Raw genomic sequence first — 18,319 nt, forward strand, 5'->3', positions numbered from 1 at the left:
ATCGTGGATTTTAAAGATGATGTTCGAATAGGTTCAGGTATTAAAATTATATTAGAGAGAAGAAAGTTCTTCAGAGATTATTACAAAAGAGATTTTCGTGTGATTGTCAAGTAGAATTCTTCAACATATTTTAATTTTTAAAAAACTAAACATACGTCCCTGAAGAAGTTGTACTTGAAATTTACAATAATGATCCTGTTTCCCTTCGATCCGTACAGTGAAAATCCCCTCAAACGACGTCGCGAACATTATATTACAATATTAAAAGAAATCGATATCAATGATTGGCAATCGAAGCGAAAATATCAAAATTCTTTTTATCCGGCAAGCCTTCGTTCTCGAATCTCTCCTGTCTCTTATATATATTTAGGAACGAGTAACTAAATCCTGCAGGAACTTGACAGAAATTATCGACAGGCACAGCTGGTAAATGCGTGCTAGTAACTTTCAGGATTCCAGTGTCCGTTCTTAAAAAAAAAAGGAAACGCGCTCGATAGTACTTGTCCCGATAACGTACGTGACAACACTCCATCGGACTCCATCGAATCCGACTATGGCCCATTACGATTAAAATACTCGACGTGATCGAATAGGTAAAGAAGAAGAAGAAGAAAAAAAGGATTGACATTATCCTGATCCCAGATATTAAACCCAAGACAGTAGAAACAAGCGTCCTTAACTCCTCGACTCTATTATGACAAACGTACCTGACATTATCCAACTTAATCTTGATAAAAGTGCAGTTTATTAGACCTCGAAACAAATACCAATCTATACGCAATATTTCTAGAATAACAATTCCCCTATGTCACGTTTCCACATTCAAATCCAATTACTTCAAAAATTAACGTTCGATACAACGTTAAAATCGCTCACTCTCGAAACCCTACGCTATTAATTTAATCACAGTTCCAAAATAAATATTCGACAAACAAAACTACACTTATTTATTTCTAATTAACTCGAAAGTTATCCTATCAAAATCATCCAACCGCTCTTATCGCACACACGAAAAATCTTCTCCTCCTCGAGAGCAACTTTCTCGAAGACGCTCTTTAAACAAAATTATTCCAATTTCTCCAAACTCAATCTCTCTCTCTCCTCCGCTTCTCTAACGTAATATAATATATATCTAATCGTGAAATTTGAAATTGAACAGGTTCAACAATACGGCAGCCCCTACGACCCTTACAGCTCGTGCAGCCCCCGGCTCCAGTCAACGACGTACACGTCGACCTCGGCGACGGGCGCAGCCAACACCGGGAATCCGAGCGGGTTGCACCAGGAGGCGACCGCGGTCTATGTGACGGGGGACGCCCTGCCACCCTTGGCATCCTCGAGCTCGTCCTCGTTATCGACCACCACCGCTTCGTACACGAGGTACGAGGTTGTGCCAAGCTCTTACGCGACGACACACGCGATACGCTCCTCGTCGAGCAGCAGCAAAGTCCTCACCGTTGATCTTCCCAGCCCCGACTCCGGGATCGGCGCGGACGCGGTCACGCCCAGGCAAGATCATCATCCGCCCACGGCGCTGCATCAGGTTGGTCATCGAAATTTCAATTGTTTGTAAAAAAGAAATTCGTGGCGTGAAAATGATTTTCGCATCCTATCGATATCTGCGAATATTTGTAAGATTTTGAATTTACCGCCACTTTTTAATTAAGTTAAGAGAACCGTGTAAAAATGGAGGGTTATACGATATAACAATATCGTTCATTATTGAACGATATTTTAAAAACTTTCTTTTATATTTAACTCAAATCTTGGGTTAATTTTGGGACATCCTTTATACGAATTGTTTGTATTCGAGGGAGAGGTAAGATTTTGTTCGAATGATTTTCTGAACGAATTAACATTTTTGTCTTTTGCATTCGATTTGAGTAAGATTATAATTTGAAATTTTGGAAAGGAAATTAGCTTGGATTTACTCGATTTTTAATTTGAAGGGAAACTTCCAGGACGATTAATGTTAAAATCGTTCAAAAGAGGATAAAATATTCGCGCGATCTCGATCACGAGAGATAAGAGATTGGAAATGTAGAAATCTCTTTGTCTCGTGAACGTTCCGTATACACGATCCGCGAGTAGCATGGATATCGATCTTAAACGTCTTGTCAAATATCATCGATCTCGATCTCGAGAAATATTACGATAATCTCTCATTAAAATCTAATATGCCGATCGATACGTTCTATCGGCAAGGGGATGGTCTATCTTCGAACATTCGAATGTTAATTCGATTATAAATAAGACTTGATCGTCGGTTGTACGCTCAAATAATCGTAAACTCCATTTTCCCCCTCTTTCTTTTTTTTTAATAATAAATATGTACCAATCTCAAACGTCTATCTGCGCAGATTCATCTACGATATATATATACACGACTATGTACGTGCACTTTCTCGAGTTGGCCATTTTCTATCCAGATTGATACCCAATCATCGTAAACATATTTTTTGATTCGTTTTGAATTTAATCGAGCTGGCAAGTCGATATCGCGGGTTCCATCACGCAAATGGAATCAGTTTTTTTCCGACGTGCGATCATTTTTTTCTTTTTTTTTTTTTTACTCGATCTTTGGAACAGAATTTACACGGCTCGGTAACGATACTTCTGCACGATTTGCATAATAAACAACGCATATCTATCGGGAATATATCAACGCGTGTGTATATGTCTGTAATCGATGAGAATCATGTAATAGGTGGTATGTTCATTTTTTTTGTTTGTTTGTTTGTTTTTTACACGACGAGTTTTCATTCGAAATCGTTCGAGGAAAAGTCGGATAGAGAGATATCGAATTTAGTTTAGCGAGGAGTACGTTGTTATTATGGTACGATTTTATGCGAGAAATATCACAGAGATATCTAAATTTTAATACTTTGTCGCTATCAATTCGTTAATCCATTTGCCTATATTTATTATCAATATAGAATGTGATATGTTTAATCAGATAAGATAAGCTTTAACGTAGTTTTGCTTTATCTTCGAACCGATCTGATGTCAAGATCATAAAACTGTTTTATTGAATGGTGGAAAAAATTTTGCAGAGCGACAAGTACTTTAAAAAGTTTGCAAAAGTTTGATTCTGATTTATATTTATTTTATTGCATTCACGGTGCATTCTTTTATTACTATTTCGATAAACTTACACGATGAGTAAGTTTAATAGTTTTGAAATTTCCTCGAACAACATTCTTCCAAACATTTTGATAATTGTGTATAACGATAGCGTTATCTATTTACATTATCTACAATCTTTATATATAATCGACACGATTTTCGCGTTCGCGTAAAACTATCCAACCGCATTTAAATATCAAAACAAAAGAATATCACGGAAAAATTTCTTAAAAAAGAAATGAATCGAATCGAATTCTAAAAAGTTAATTAAATACTTTAAGAAAAGAATCGAATCGAATTCCAAATCCCAAAAGCCAATTGAATACTTTAAGAAAAGAGAATTACGACTCAAAAAATACCAAATCTTCCTTTAATGCACAACGAATCGAATTACAATTAATCGAGGACCGATCAAAGAAGAGAATCGAAAGAATTCGAAAGAATTCTTGGAAAATGCTAAATCTTTCAAGGAAGGGAGAAAAATTTTCCAGGAGAACGAATTACTTTACTACTTTATCGAATTATAATTAATCGATCAAAGAAGAAAATGGAAAATAATTCTTGGAAAGCTTCCTTAAATCTTTCGAACGAAGGGAAGAAAAAAATTTACTTTCTGGAGGAGGAAGATTTCTTTCTAAAGAGGAGAGGAAAATGAATCAAATTACAATTAATCGATCAAAGAAGAGAATGGAAAATAATTCTTGGAAATCTTTCGAAGGAAGGGAAGAAAAAAATTCACTTCCTGAAGGAGGAAGATTTCTTTTTGAAGAGGGAAGGAAAATGAATCGACTTTAATTACAATTAATCGATCAAAGAAGAGAATGGAAAATAATTCTTGGAAAGCTTTCTTAAATCTTTCGAACGAAGGGAAGAAAAAAATTCACTTCCTAGAGGAAGAAGATTTCTTTTTAAAGAGGGGAGGAAAATCGGGGAGGAAACAATGAATCGACTTTATCGAATTACAATTAATCGATCAAAGAAGAGAATGGAAAATAATTCTTGGAAACCTTTCGAAGGAAGGGAAGAAAAAAATTCAGTTCCCGGAGGAAGAAGATTTCTTTCTGAAGAGGGGAGGAAAATGAATCGACTTTATCGAATTACAATTAATCAAAGAAGAGAATGAAAATAATTCTTGGAAACCTTTCGAAGGAAGGGAAGAAAAAAATTCACTTCCTGGAGGAGGAAGATTTTTTTTTGAAGAGGGAAGGAAAATGAATCGACTTTAATTACAATTAATCGATCAAAGATCGATCAAAGAGAATGGAAAATAATTCTTGGAAAGTTTCCTTAAATCTTTCGAACGAAGGGAAGAAAAAAATTCATTTTCTGGAGGAAGATTTCTTTTTAAAGAGGAGAGGAAAATCGTAGCAGGGAAGAAAACTTTATCAAATTACAATTAATCGAAAGAAGAGAATAAAAATAATTCTTGGAAAGCTTCCTTAAACCTTTCGAAGGAAGGGAAGAAAAAAATTCACTTCCTGGAGGAGGAAGATTTTTTTCTGAAGAGGAGAGGAAAATGAATCGACTTTATCGAATTACAATTAATCGATCAAAGAAGAGAATGAAAATAATTCTTGGAAACCTTTCGAAGGAAGGGAAGAAAAAAATTCACTTCCTGGAGGAGGAAGATTTTTTTTTGAAGAGGGAAGGAAAATGAATCGACTTTAATTACAATTAATCGATCAAAGAAGAGAATGGAAAATAATTCTTGGAAAGTTTCCTTAAATCTTTCGAACGAAGGGAAGAAAAAAATTCATTTTCTGGAGGAAGATTTCTTTTTAAAGAGGAGAGGAAAATCGTAGCAGGGAAGAAAACTTTATCAAATTACAATTAATCGAAAGAAGAGAATAAAAATAATTCTTGGAAAGCTTCCTTAAACCTTTCGAACGAAGGGAAGAAAAAAATTCACTTCCTGGAGGAAGAAGATTTCTTTCTGAAGAGGGGAGGAAAATCGTGGCGGGGAGGAAACAATGAATCGATTTTATTGAATTACAATTAATCGAAAGAAGAGAATGAAAATAATTCTTGGAAAGCTTCCTTAAACCTTTCGAACGAAGGGAAGAAAAATCTTCCTGGAGGAGGAAGATTTCTTTCTAAAGAGGGGAGGAAAATGAATCGACTTTCGATTACAATTATTATCGAATTACAATTAATCGATCAAAGAAGAGAATGGAAAATAATTCTTGGAAACCTTTCGAACGAAGGGAAGAAAAAAATTCACTTCCCGGAGGAGGAAGATTTGTTTCTGAAGAGGGGAGGAAAATCGTGGCGCGGAAACAATGAATCGAGCCGCGTCGAATCGTCCGTATCGTGGGCAAATTGCAAAGGCCCGAGGGGCCCGAGTTTCTCGCGCATAGTCTGCCCGCCGCATAATTTTCGCGCCCGTCGAACCGAGCCGTGGCCATAAGCGATTCATCACTCCCACGTATTCTCGGTTGTCACGCGTAATCGGCCGCTTCCGGAAACATTAATCGTTGGACGGGGGCAAACGGGCGGCTTATCCGCGCGAGTAAGTCATTAGCATTGCGGTTGACATTACGAATTAGAAAGCACACGCGTTCCGTTCTGCTCTGCTTGCACGCGATTCAAAATAAAACGCGAGAATCGCGTTTCGCGTCCTATCGTTATCCTCGTAATTAAAATAATTCATATTTCGGTCCAACGTTCGACCCGATGCTATTTCCGTTTTTTTTTTGTAAGAATATTGTTTCGTTCCAAGATTGAAAATATCGTGTAACGCGAAGAAATTTCTTATAAACGAAAATTTCTTCTCCCCCCCCCTTGCAAAACGTTTTCATTCCCTTATGAAAATGTATATAAATGTACATTTATATACTGAAAATATAAAAATTTTCCTAATTCTTTCTATTTTCCAAACTTTTAGAGAACTACAGTGGAAAACTTGTGACATTTGTAATAAAATCATGGTGTTTGTTATTTTTCTTTCGAACAAATGCCATCATTAAACTTTCTCGATTATCTAATAATTCTTCTTTTCTTTTTTTTTCGAATCTAAGTTTGTTTATTTCGTTCCGTCTCGCTCCACGAGGGATAATTTCGGATAGGCTCGTCGGATAGGATCGATGACTTCCGCAATGGAGCGGGGAGAACACGTTGTGCATTAGACACAGTGCACCGAGAGGCTTGTAATTACGGATTAAATCTCCAACGATTTTCGCTTGCACGCCGATTACACCGCGTTCCAACGTGTGTCTACACGTGTGCACCGTGTAATATTCGCTACGGGCTGCGGAGATACAGAACCGACGAAACGAAAGATATCAGGAAACCAGACAGATGTGGAATACCGTGAATATGGAAATTGAACGTTTCGTTTCTAAAAATCGAAATCAATTTAGCCGTGGACACGAGAGGAGAATTTTGCTTTGAAACCTGTGTTGCTTTCTTACACTTCTTTTCTTTTTTTCATCCTTCGTCTTTGAGATTTAATGCTCGATCGAAACGAAATTCCGAGAATTTGCAAAAATTTGTGATACATTGTATGAAATGTGGAAAAATTTACTTTTTAATTTAAGCGATCGTTAGAAAAATTGAAGCTCCCCTTTCTCCTTTTTTCTCGACTTTAACAAGATTGGATACAAAATTTCAAAAATACATCTTAAAGCTCCGTTTCAATCGTCTTATTATTATAATCCGAGCTAGCTAATGGAGCGGAACAAATTGATTTCGTCAAAGATACGAATTAACGATTGGATTGAAAAATAATATATCCTTGGATTTTATAGCCGAAAAGCAGAGAGAAAAAAAAAGGATCGAACGTTCATTTTATCGAGTCGAAATTTAAAGCTTTAAATAAACCTAAAAGAGGAAAGAAAGAGCGCATAATTTACCGTAATTTTGAATTTGTCTCGATTCATCGACCGATTCGACTAAAAATATACATCGCATAAAAAAAAAAGGAACGAAATTAAAACGCGTGAAAATACTTAAACACAATCATTAAGAGTCTTTAAACGACACACAGAACAGCATATACAACTTTTTCCATATTTCCATTCTTCAGCAATCTCATCGAGCAAGCAGCGCGTAATTTTCCTGCATCGATCGCCAGATCGATTCTCCGATCTCGCGACTTCGATATCGAATCTTTATCGAATCTCTCAGTTACGCAACGGAAATCGCGATAGATCGGGGCCAGAGAGAATAAAGCAAAGAATGGAAATGGAAAAAACTCACTGGATATAATAATAAACCGAGACGAATTAGTCACGTATGTAAATCGTGTCGATCGTGCTGTTGGTCCGTCCGTTTTAATCGTGTTCGAGCAAAAGTTTCTCTCCCCACGAGTTATCCGCGAGATATCGTATGCAAGAAACACACGTGAAAACACGTGTTCCAAGAATGTGTTGCGTAGAAGAATATATCGCTGGGGAATACTAATTAAGATAATACCATAAAAACGACTCCGCCTTCGCCAACGCGATTAGAACGAAAAGAAAAAAAGGGAAAAAATCGAGCGATAATAAAAATACAACGAGGGTTGACAAAATTCTTCTAACGGAATTATTGCAGAGGAAGCCTATCTAGAAATTAATCCAATTATACACAATACTTCCTTTCGTAAATTTATTAAATTAATCATGTTTCGAGCATTATCGTGTAATACGTTTTTCATATCCGCTAATAAATTCGATTAAAACTGCTAGATCCACTAGATACCTATAATTAATAACTTATAACTCAAGAAACGATGAAAAATCGGCGAGAGGAGGAGACGTTATTATTCCTAATTACGGATGGCCGCCATTATTGATATTCTAGTGGATAGCTAGGAGGAGGATTGTTCAGGAGAAGGAGAGGAAGATCTCGTTCGATCGATACTTTGGATCTGGTTGATCCTTGGACTCGATGGATGCCGTTCGTCAGGTCGAGTAACGAGCTGCGGTAACTATGCATCCAACAGTCTCTCCCAAGGGAGCTCTCGTATGAAGACGTATACGAGAGGGAATAAACCGTTCCTCTTATTAACAAACCAAAACCGGGTGAGATCGCGTGCGGCCTGGCCTGCTGCAATTTTACGAGACCGCAACGGCCTCTCTTTCTTCGCCCCCGATTGAGGGAGGAGGACGAAGGATTGAAAGCGAAAAAATTTGACGGCCATGGATTGGAACAATTTTTCTCAGCTTCGTAATTTCCATCGGAATTAAAAGATGATCTGTGATATATAATAATTAAAATCGTTTCGCATTTTTCCAAAAAGGAAGGATAGAAAAAGGAAGGGGAAACCCGAGAGTTAATTCAGAGTGGAAGTAAAAGCGGTAGCGTATTTAGTTAGATAAAGTTCATGAGAAACTGGTTGTTACCGAGATGCTGCCAGTTACGTAAGCAACTGTTTGACCCTATCGGTTAAGGGTTAATAATTGAGGAAACGAGCATGAATAGCTTGTCAGCGTTTCACAGCAGATTTCTGAGATGTGCACAATTTCTATTTAGAGACTGGCAATTATTGAATCCTGGTTTGAAGGAAGGTAAGGAGGAAAGGGAAGGAGAGGGAGGGAGGGAAACCCGTGGGTCGGAAACCCCAAGTCTGTTACATCTAAGTTACGCGAAAGATTTTGCCGCCTCTTGCCTGTACCTGTATTTATATTGTTAACAAGAGTCGTTATTATTCTTTATGCAGTCCTCGTTCGACTACACGGAATTATGTCCCGGTGGAACGGCCGCTGGAGCTGCTGTGGTTCTCGAGAGCGGTGCTGTTATACACCACCAACCATTGCAGCTGCAGCTGCAGCAAAGCCACGCGCAAGCACAGGTGCAACGGGGAGCTTTGGTTTCCTCTGCGGCAACCAACTCCAATCCTAACCCGAATCCTCCGAGGTCGCGGCCTTGGCACGATTTTGGAAGGCAGAACGACGCGGACAAAATCCAGATACCAAAAATGTAAGTATATGTATAAAAATCTATAAAATTCGGGACGAAAATATAATTATTTCATCTACGAAGATAAGATAAGGAAGGAGAGGGAAAGGATTCTCGAATGAGAAGAATCGAATCTTATCGTTGTGTTATAACGCTGTACACAGAAATCGTAATAATAAAGCGCGGCGGGTAGGTAGGCGTCGGTGCAAACAGGAGCAGAATGTGTTTGCAGGCCATTCACCCGGGCCAGGCTCGGTTATCGGCTGGCAAGCCACTGTCCCGGTTGTTCTCCACCAGGTGGAATGGAAAAAACGCGGCAAATACGAAACGGAGACGCGTGTCGTCGCGCAAGATAAAGATAATAGGTCGGCGGCGAAAAGTTGGCCGTTTATACCGCGATAGGCCGTCATTCCACGCCACTGGGGAAAAGCTTCCTTCGGATAAGGATAATCGCGCCTTTTATTTCGCTTTTCGCGGCACTATATTTAGAGCGGCTAGACCGAGTTAATCGGGCGGCGGGAGAAACCAGTAGGCCCGGAGTAACGTCGCGTAATGAGATGTTGAAAATCGGTTTCTCGGGGATTTCAATCGTGAATAGTTTGAAATAATTCGGAAAAAAAAAATGATGATTCGAAATTAAGAGGATTCTTAGATTCGTTACTTTTCGAAATATCAAATATCAAAAGATTTTTAATTGGGATGGAATAAAATAAAACGCGTATATCGATATCGTATGCTTATGAGTCAATGTGAAAGATTAAGAAACAATTTTAGACGCGCATCAGTTGTGTATCGTGACAACTGACGTCATTCGTTCGGAATATTTGCAACGAAAACCGCAAATATTCCGTGAAATAACTCATGGAACGAGTTAAATAAGATTCAGTAAAGATAAAATTGCAAAAATATAAAGATATAAAGGTATAAATTATTTCGACGTCACATAATCGTTATGTTTTTTTTTTACTATCTGATAAAAAAATTAAAAGTAATTTCATGATTATGAGCATTATTGTAATTGTATCTTAATATATGAAAATTAAATGTTTTCTATAGATAAAGAGACAACAAAATCATTTATTCATTCACTCATTGATATTCATGATCAAATCCTTATATTTTTTTCTATATATATCGATAAATCATAATATATTATTAGAACTACCTTTATTAGAATATACGTTAAATTATTTCAATGAATAAAGAATGATTGTATTTTTAATATTCTAAATGCAGATTCTCCGCCTATGGATTCAAATATCATCTAGAATCACCAATTAGCACGTCGCAGCGTCGAGAGGACGATAGAATCACGTATATTAATAAAGGACAATTCTATGGAATCACGCTAGACTATGTTCCTGATCCTGACAAACCTTCTTTAAAGGCTGGCCAAACTGTTAAGGTAAAATTAAATATTATTAAGAAGAAACGCGAACATAAAATTAACATACTAAGATATTTATCATAAATTTACAATTAATCATATAATTTTATAATAATTATACGATTGATTGAATTATTATTACTATCTATTTCATTTCGAATCTAGTTTGAAAATTTTCTATCTAATCGATCTAATCTCTACGATCTAAACTTTGATTCCGATTAACGGAATAAAAATATAATCGGAATGAATATAATTATAAAGTTTTATATTGTTTTTGTTCAGCTATAATTAATGTGTAATGTTTGTGAGTTATAAATATAATGTCAGTAATGATAAACAATTTATCATTACTGACAAAAAATTGCTTGTTTCAAAATAAAATATAATATAATATATATAATATAATAAGATTAGATAGAAAATTTTTCTCTTCTACTTTTAAAAATAATCATGTTGCCATAAAAGAAATTGGCATATTTATAACGAGAAATATACGTCCAACTCTCAATGTTTCAAAGTTCAAGACAATTGCCCTCTAGCGTTCACTATAATAAGCAGGATACGTTGCACATGTGGCGCCAAAAATTGGTCGGCTATAAAGTATAACATATATAACACGACACATATGCAATGCACACTGTGTATAATATCGTTATGAAGTGGTATTCCTCTTAAATCGCATTAGAACTTTGCATAGCATTACGTGCTCGATCTCCGACTCCTACGAGCAATAGAATTCATGCAGCTCGTCGAGACGCTTGCATCGAAAGAAGAAGTCGGACGAGGTCGTTTGTTCTCGCGGCTCTAATTGGCAGTATGGCGCACCGTTAGCAATTTCCATTCTGATAAAGTTGCCGATTCTTTTCTCCCTCCTTCCCTATCCCCTTCGCTAGGAGTTACGACTTCCTTGTTAATTGCTAATCGAGCGTCTAGCCGCGTAGCAAATCGAACGAACTAGCTACATACATGTATACACGCGAGCAGAGACTCACAAGTACAAATTCATCATTTATTTACTTACTTCCCCTCTATTCCTTTATCTTACTCTATCCACTTACCTTTTTTACTGGTGTTGTTCTCCTCCTTTGTTCGCTCCCATTCGCTCTGGTATTGTTGTTTTGCTTTCTTCTATCTCTGTAGTATTTACTCATAACCTCTACTTTCCCCATCTCGTTCAAATCCTTGTTTTCTTGTAGCTTCGACTTCCATTCTTCTGCATATTCATCTTACGTATTGCTCGTTATGCCCGTCGATATTTGTAACGTGTATATTTCTCTTGTTGCTTTCACGAACTGATTCTCTCTGCACCAAACACTTTCTCCGTCTTCTTTCGCGTTAACTATCGATAAAACTGTATTTCCTTGTGCAGCACACAATTCTTCGTTCATTCACCCGAATCACGAAAAATTCTTCTTGGCGTCGCTAGCGAACACGGTGCGCACCAATCTGCGCAGTGAAGCGTGCTTCTGTCGCGGCAACCGATGTCACGCTCACGTGAAGCCTTATCATTGGTGGCTGAGCAATGCTGATTTTTCATTGGCACTACCACACCGCCGATACATTATTAAATGATTGCCTGATTCTAAATTATTTGTCGACAATCTGTATGTAACTCATGGTAGAAACATTAACCCGCGAAAATGGCCCGAGGACACGTGTTGTAACTGGTTCGCGAAGGTTAAAGTTATCTGATCTCATGGTTTAAACGGCGGGACAATAAGGAACTGAATAAATATACGATAGAAGTCTCTATTCTCATTGGTCACGCACACTATGTATTATATACATAGTCTATTATGAATTTGATAATATTCCAATAACAATTTTTCTCTTTCTATCAAATCGTATTATCACATATCGTATTAACTATTATACATCGTTTGAACATTCGAATATTTAAAAATTTTCGAGCTTGTTAAAATTTAAAATGATAATTTTACCCCTTCGACGAAAATGATTGCAATCATGGAGATTTATTGTCTCAGCCTCACCCGTAAGAAAACTATTAACAACATTTTCTCGATAAATTTACTGCGGTGAAATTCTTGAATATCTTCTATCTTAATTTTTACACACTCTTAACAACTATAAAACTTTTTTTTTCACAATTTTGTACAGAAAAACTTTATATTCCGTAATTATATGATGCGACGAGACGCAAAGCAACGCCATGTAACGCGACTTGGTACAAACTATCGAAACCCGCCATGTTAATCGAACGTTAGAATCGTTCGATGAATCGTTCGATTAATCTTTCGATTAATCGTTCGATATTAGGCGCGAAAGAAAATAATACAAAAATGGCGGGGAAGTTGTCTTTCTCAATTAATCAATGTAATTACACTTCACCCGTTTCACATATTTTTACCAATGAATCACGATCACCCAACTAGACATATTGCCAATGAAAAAATGTTGAAAACGCGGTTATCTAAGGATACACGACCGTTTATTGGGAATTAGTAGTGTCGAATGATGCAATTTATGCTACTGGATTATATGGTGCAGCGTGATTTATATGCATGTGTATGTGCACGGCTGCTCGCTCGAGCGTGTCCTATGTCACGCTCACGCGAATTTCGCGTTTCGTGCGACCGATGTGTCAGCAGATTTCGCGACGGTGTTCCGTTACCGACTGAGCATTGTTTCGTCCCTCGAAGGATCATTGCGGATAAATGATACTTACCGGGAATCGTGTCGTGCTCGTCATTATGCGTAAAATTTGAAAAATTCCGTGGATAGGCACCGGATAGAGGCCATTCATTGTGGCCTGTCGATGCTGGAATCTATAATCTATCTATAATCTACGTTACATAATTATACGCTACCGTGTAATTTATGATCCATGTAATTGTGCGTACGTTCGAACTCAACTTCTGCATAGCGACACGATACGCCAAGAAAGACTTGAACCTCCCGATTCAACCGCGGTAATCGACTTTTTCACGTATTTCCCTAGGCAAGCTGTTAATTTTTTATCATTATATATCCTTTTTTAATATTCTATATCTAATTGTAATTTGTAACAATTAAAAATAAGCTCAAGGATAAGAAAGATCGTTGTTTATCGTTTCGGTGAGTTGAATAAATACACATTTGTGTTCGAAGCCTCAAATTATAGTCACTTTTGCGCTCGTTCAGTGATTCCATACGCTATCAAACGTTCATAACCATCACCTTCTTAATGCGAGTCGATTATTATTACAGCTCTATGCCTATTCAGATCTACGGATATCGAAGTTAATTATAAATAGATGAATAGTTTCGCGTATCAAAAGAAATTGCAAAGTAGAGATAATAGTTACAATTATACGTTAAATTTTAACGGAAAGGAAAAACAGTTGGTGATAATAATTGTGTAAAAAGATACGCGCATCTTTAAATTTAACGAACATAAAAACAAGAATTGCAAGGGTTGTTAGTTAACGAAAAAGTTACTTAAGCCGTTGCCGAAAAAAAGATGAAAAAATTATAAGTAAACGCGTCAGAGCGGAAACCATTCATCTGTCCTTATAGTATCACGCTTAATAAAGTACTTACGTGTTTCTTGATGTTTTGTCGCACAGAGCGTAGTAATGTTGATGTTCCGAGAAGAGAAGAGCCCAGAAGACGAGATTAAGGCGTGGCAGTTCTGGCACGGAAGGCAACATTCTGTCAAGCAACGTATTCTCGACGCTGGTAAGTAAAGCGTGTAGAATCACCAAGTTCTCCCGCCATTAAGTCAACCTTAAACAAATCGATTCTTCTATCAAAATTATCTTTTAACAATCTCGTACTCGATAAAATTAATTTCATTCAATAAAAGTGCACGTTTCATTGTATATTTACACTTTAATCGTCATTTTTTTCGCGCAAGCCGCTCGATAAAGGATGATCCTACAACAAATTTGGTAAGATCGAGTGATCGAATCGTATCGTTGGCCATAAGCAAACGGATAAAATTGTATATAGAAAATAAAAGAGCATGCTGTTTCAAGGCATCGCGCAATGATTTGCAACTCTAACAACAATTTATACCATTACAGACACGAAGAACAGCGTGGGACTGGTGGGCTGCATAGAAGAAGTTGCGCACAATGCGATTGCCGTTTATTGGAACCCACTCGAATCCTCGGCGAAGGTATAAGAGTCCTTCATCATTCATTAAAGCGATTCCATTTGCATTTAACGATCTGGAGGGAGATACTTAAATGGAACTCTGCGCTTATTCATTCGGTTTTAGATACCATAAGCCGCGAAAAGTCTCTGCATTTTGCATCCTGATCAATGATTTTCCATCTATTCTCCATCATATTACAGATCAACGTGGCCGTGCAATGTCTGAGCACCGACTTCTCCAGTCAAAAAGGCGTGAAAGGATTGCCTCTGCATATCCAGGTGGACACGTACGAGGACCCACCGCCGCACACTCACACGTACACACCACCCTCGCATCGCGGCTATTGCCAGATCAAAGTGTTTTGCGACAAGGTAGGCTATTCTTGCTCCCCTACGTTTCCCTTTCAATCAACGTTGCAAAATACGTTTAACGAATGTATCGAATGAAAAGAGAGAAAAAAGAAAATCATACCAACTAGCCAATCTCATGAATCATCTTGGTGTTATTTATGCACCAGGGAGCTGAAAGGAAGACTCGCGACGAGGAGAGGAGAGCAGCGAAGAGAAAGATGACGGCGACCGGTAGGAAAAAGCTCGACGAGCTCTATCATTCCGTCACGGAACGCAGCGAATTTTACTCCATGGTCGATCTTCATAAACCTCCGGTCCTCTTCTCTCCACCAGCGGAGCACACTATAGACAAGGTACTTCTCAACATCTCTGATTGGATCAAAGTTTGAAAAAGTGTTTATAATATACGTTTTATTCTATTTTATTTTATTTTTTTTTTTTTTTTGACTTTGTATGAACACAAGCATGACGATGCTTTTCTCGAAACGCAAAGAGAATATTGTATCTAGCTTCGAAACACTGTTCCTTTTCGAACACTAACACTTTCACGGACACCTACACTATCACATCGAATTATCGAAAACCGTGAATGCGTTAGTCGTCTGAAAAATTGTATATCTCTTTTACTTCAAAAAGAAAAGAAAAAGAAAACGAACTAACCAAACAGCTGTTAGCCTCCAAATATTTGCGTAATATCCACCACAATCCTCTGCTCTCAACATCGCCAAAATTCTCCACTAACCGCAACTCTTACATCGCCATAACAAAAACCGTAACAACTTCCGGGAACGAGCCGATTATTCAGCATCTGAAAAAATATATCCTCCGACAGCAAATACAAAATTCTCTGAACAAATAAAGGAAAGAGTAAAAATTTATGCAAACACAATTTATACAAAAGAAATACCAACCATACCAAAAGCTTGTAGCATTTGGAAAGTAAGCTCGTTCGTTCTGAAAAAGATAAATTGAAATTGTAAACATTTCTTGTTTCCACGACAGTTTTCGACGATGGAGTTGTCGGGCTTCTACGGAGGTGGCGGCGGGGGCGGTGGCGATACAGACACATCGTCCCTGAGCAATGGCGAGGGCGGAGGATTGAAGGCGGGGGGCAGCAGCCCTTATCCTGCCTGCGGGAGACCGAGCTTGCCGGCCCTCAAGTTCCACAACCACTTCCCGCCCGACAATCTGACCAGCCTGCACGACAAGAAGGACTCGTTGCTGATGCAGGTGCAGGAGCTGCAAGGCTCGGTGCTGCAGGGGGTGCAGCAAGGCCTCGCCGGGACGGTGGTGTCCGGGGTCGGGAACCGGCTGCATCTGCAACAGCAACCGCCCCATCTACGCCCAACAGACGCCGAGGAACGAGTGATGCTGTACGTCCGCCAGGAGTCAGAGGACGTGTACACGCCGCTGCACGTTACGCCGCCCACCGTTCAAGGATTGTTGAACGCTGTAAGAAATTGTCAAGGATTTTTCATTATCGAAACATCTCACATTTCACGCACACTGAAAAACCGACACCGCTCGCGATTGGATGAATACACGCGCAGATCACTCGTTGTCTGATTGTTTCTTCTTCTTGAAAAACATGTTGATATTAATAATAGGATTTGTAGTTGATTAACTTAGAATTTATCAAAAGTCGAATATAGATTCTCTCGTTGGAGAGACACGTAGGAGAACGAAAGTTGAAGATTTCTCTGGTTGGAAGAAAATGAAATCGGGATCGTATTTTATTCCATTTTATCGCCGACTTGTTTCCCCACGATTTTTAGTACTCGTCGTAAACACGAAAGTGAAACGAGTGAAGGAGTAGAAATTTATTATAACGTAACAATAATCGCGGTGGAGAAAAAGTTGCGATCGAAGCTTTTGGCCTGGGTTTCTAAAGGAGGCAGGAAAATGGTGAAATTGCGCGAATCCCGCGGTGGAATGGAAACGTTTGGAACGTTGTTGCACAAGTTGTTTAAAAGCCGTTGCTCGAAACCCAGCTGCGCCGTTCGAGAGCGGCGATATCAGTTCGATTCAAGGTCTATCTCTATCTCCACCGACAAGTATGATAGAATATTTCGAAAGCGGTACGGTAACAAATCCACGACTAGAAAGCGACATACGGAAAGGTTTCGACGTATAAACCTGGCGATATCTCGACACGGCCAATTTATTACATTTTCGCGAGATCGTATTCGATCCGGCGTATCCACGGTAACGAATAATGAGTGATGCGCGAGAATAACGCGGGATATATACACATATACATACACACACACGCACGCACACACATATGTATCTATATAGATATAAATATTAGCTATGCATGTGAAAGCATACTACACCATTTTATTAATATCCTATTGCACCGTTTCATTACGCTGATATTAATATTAACGCGCATGCGCTCACTCCTCCAAAATCCTCACAATAATTAATATGGATCGGAGCGCGATGAATCATTTACACGCGCACGGATCATTAACCCCTGTGATCGCGAGAAACGATCGATGGTTTCAACGATTAGAGGTGCCGATATTTTACTTTTTTTTTTTTTCTTTTAACTTTTTCAACATTTGGACATTATTGACACGTATTGAAAGGTCGTGTTGTTTTGTAATAACGATCAGATGTGGCAGAAGAAAAAAGTGGAAAAGAAAACCGTCTCTCTCTCTCTTTCTCTCTCTCTATCTATCTATCTATCTACCTCTCCGTTACCGCGTCCTCCTTTCTCTCCGTAATTTATGAATTTATCGCTTCCGCAGAAAACGATTTCCATCTCTCCATTCCAGATCGATCGTGCTAACCAATCTCTCATTCGAAATCGAATTTTTCGTTCAATTGATTTTTCTATCCACAGACAACGAGAGATCTTTTCTTCTCTCCTTCATTTTCTTTTTTTTTTTTTCCTCTACGTGTCTTCTCCTTTTTTTTTTTTCTTATCCATCGATGTTAATTTCATTCTACTATCTGTCTTTTTTCGATAAGCGCCGCGTCACGTCGTCAACGCGAAAGATAGAAAAGAAATAATTGAAAGAAAGAAAGAAAGAAAAAAAAAAAAAAAGAAAGAAAGAAAGAAAGCTCTTCGGTTATCGAGTATCCCGAGACCGATGGTCCGCAAGCACTGTCAAAATTCTAATGTTCTACTTTTTTCTATTTTACAGATTGAGTCAAAGTACAAAATTGCATCCTCGAGTATTAATAACCTCTATCGCAAAAACACAAAGGGGTAAGTTTAGTAGAGTGTCATCTTTACTTGCATGCACCGCCCACACAGTAGTGCATGCCATAACGGTGACATTGCCTGACTCTCTCCGTTGCCTGGTTTGCTAGTCTCTATCCTTACTTCCAAAAAAAAAAAAGAAACCTCACACCACCTTATGCACCTCGATATCAATCGATAATCATCTTTCCATGTTCTTTGTACACGTATATCTCTCTCTTTCTCTCTGTCTCTCCCTCTAATCGCTTCTTTTCCCCATC

General features: G+C 38.3%; 1 protein-coding gene and 1 long non-coding RNA gene across 7 annotated transcripts in view; one reads left to right on the forward strand and one right to left on the reverse strand.

The window, feature by feature from the left end:
- The window catches only part of LOC113218552, a 67,935-nt gene extending 53,979 nt beyond the window's left edge, over positions 1-13,956 (reverse strand). For both annotated transcript variants that reach the window (XR_003304722.1, XR_003304721.1), the window contains exon 1: positions 11,455-13,956. This is a non-coding gene — a long non-coding RNA (uncharacterized LOC113218552). The remainder of the gene's footprint in view (positions 1-11,454) is intronic.
- The window catches only part of LOC411079 (protein grainyhead), a 133,826-nt gene that overhangs the window by 113,534 nt on the left and 1,973 nt on the right, over positions 1-18,319 (forward strand). For 4 of the 5 annotated variants that reach the window (XM_394553.7, XM_006562112.3, XM_006562113.3 and 1 more), the window contains exons 6-14: positions 1,160-1,543; positions 8,768-9,027; positions 10,243-10,411; positions 13,963-14,074; positions 14,422-14,516; positions 14,696-14,866; positions 15,013-15,198; positions 15,848-16,297; positions 18,001-18,065. In XM_394553.7, the coding sequence (XP_394553.5) occupies positions 1,160-1,543; positions 8,768-9,027; positions 10,243-10,411; positions 13,963-14,074; positions 14,422-14,516; positions 14,696-14,866; positions 15,013-15,198; positions 15,848-16,297; positions 18,001-18,065 (1,892 nt within the window). The remainder of the gene's footprint in view (positions 1-1,159; positions 1,544-8,767; positions 9,028-10,242; positions 10,412-13,962; positions 14,075-14,421; positions 14,517-14,695; positions 14,867-15,012; positions 15,199-15,847; positions 16,298-18,000; positions 18,066-18,319) is intronic. The other variant, XM_006562116.3, reaches the window with a different exon arrangement.

Source organism: Apis mellifera, linkage group LG5, assembly GCF_003254395.2.
Source record: "Apis mellifera strain DH4 linkage group LG5, Amel_HAv3.1, whole genome shotgun sequence".
NCBI lineage: Eukaryota > Metazoa > Arthropoda > Insecta > Hymenoptera > Apidae > Apis > Apis mellifera.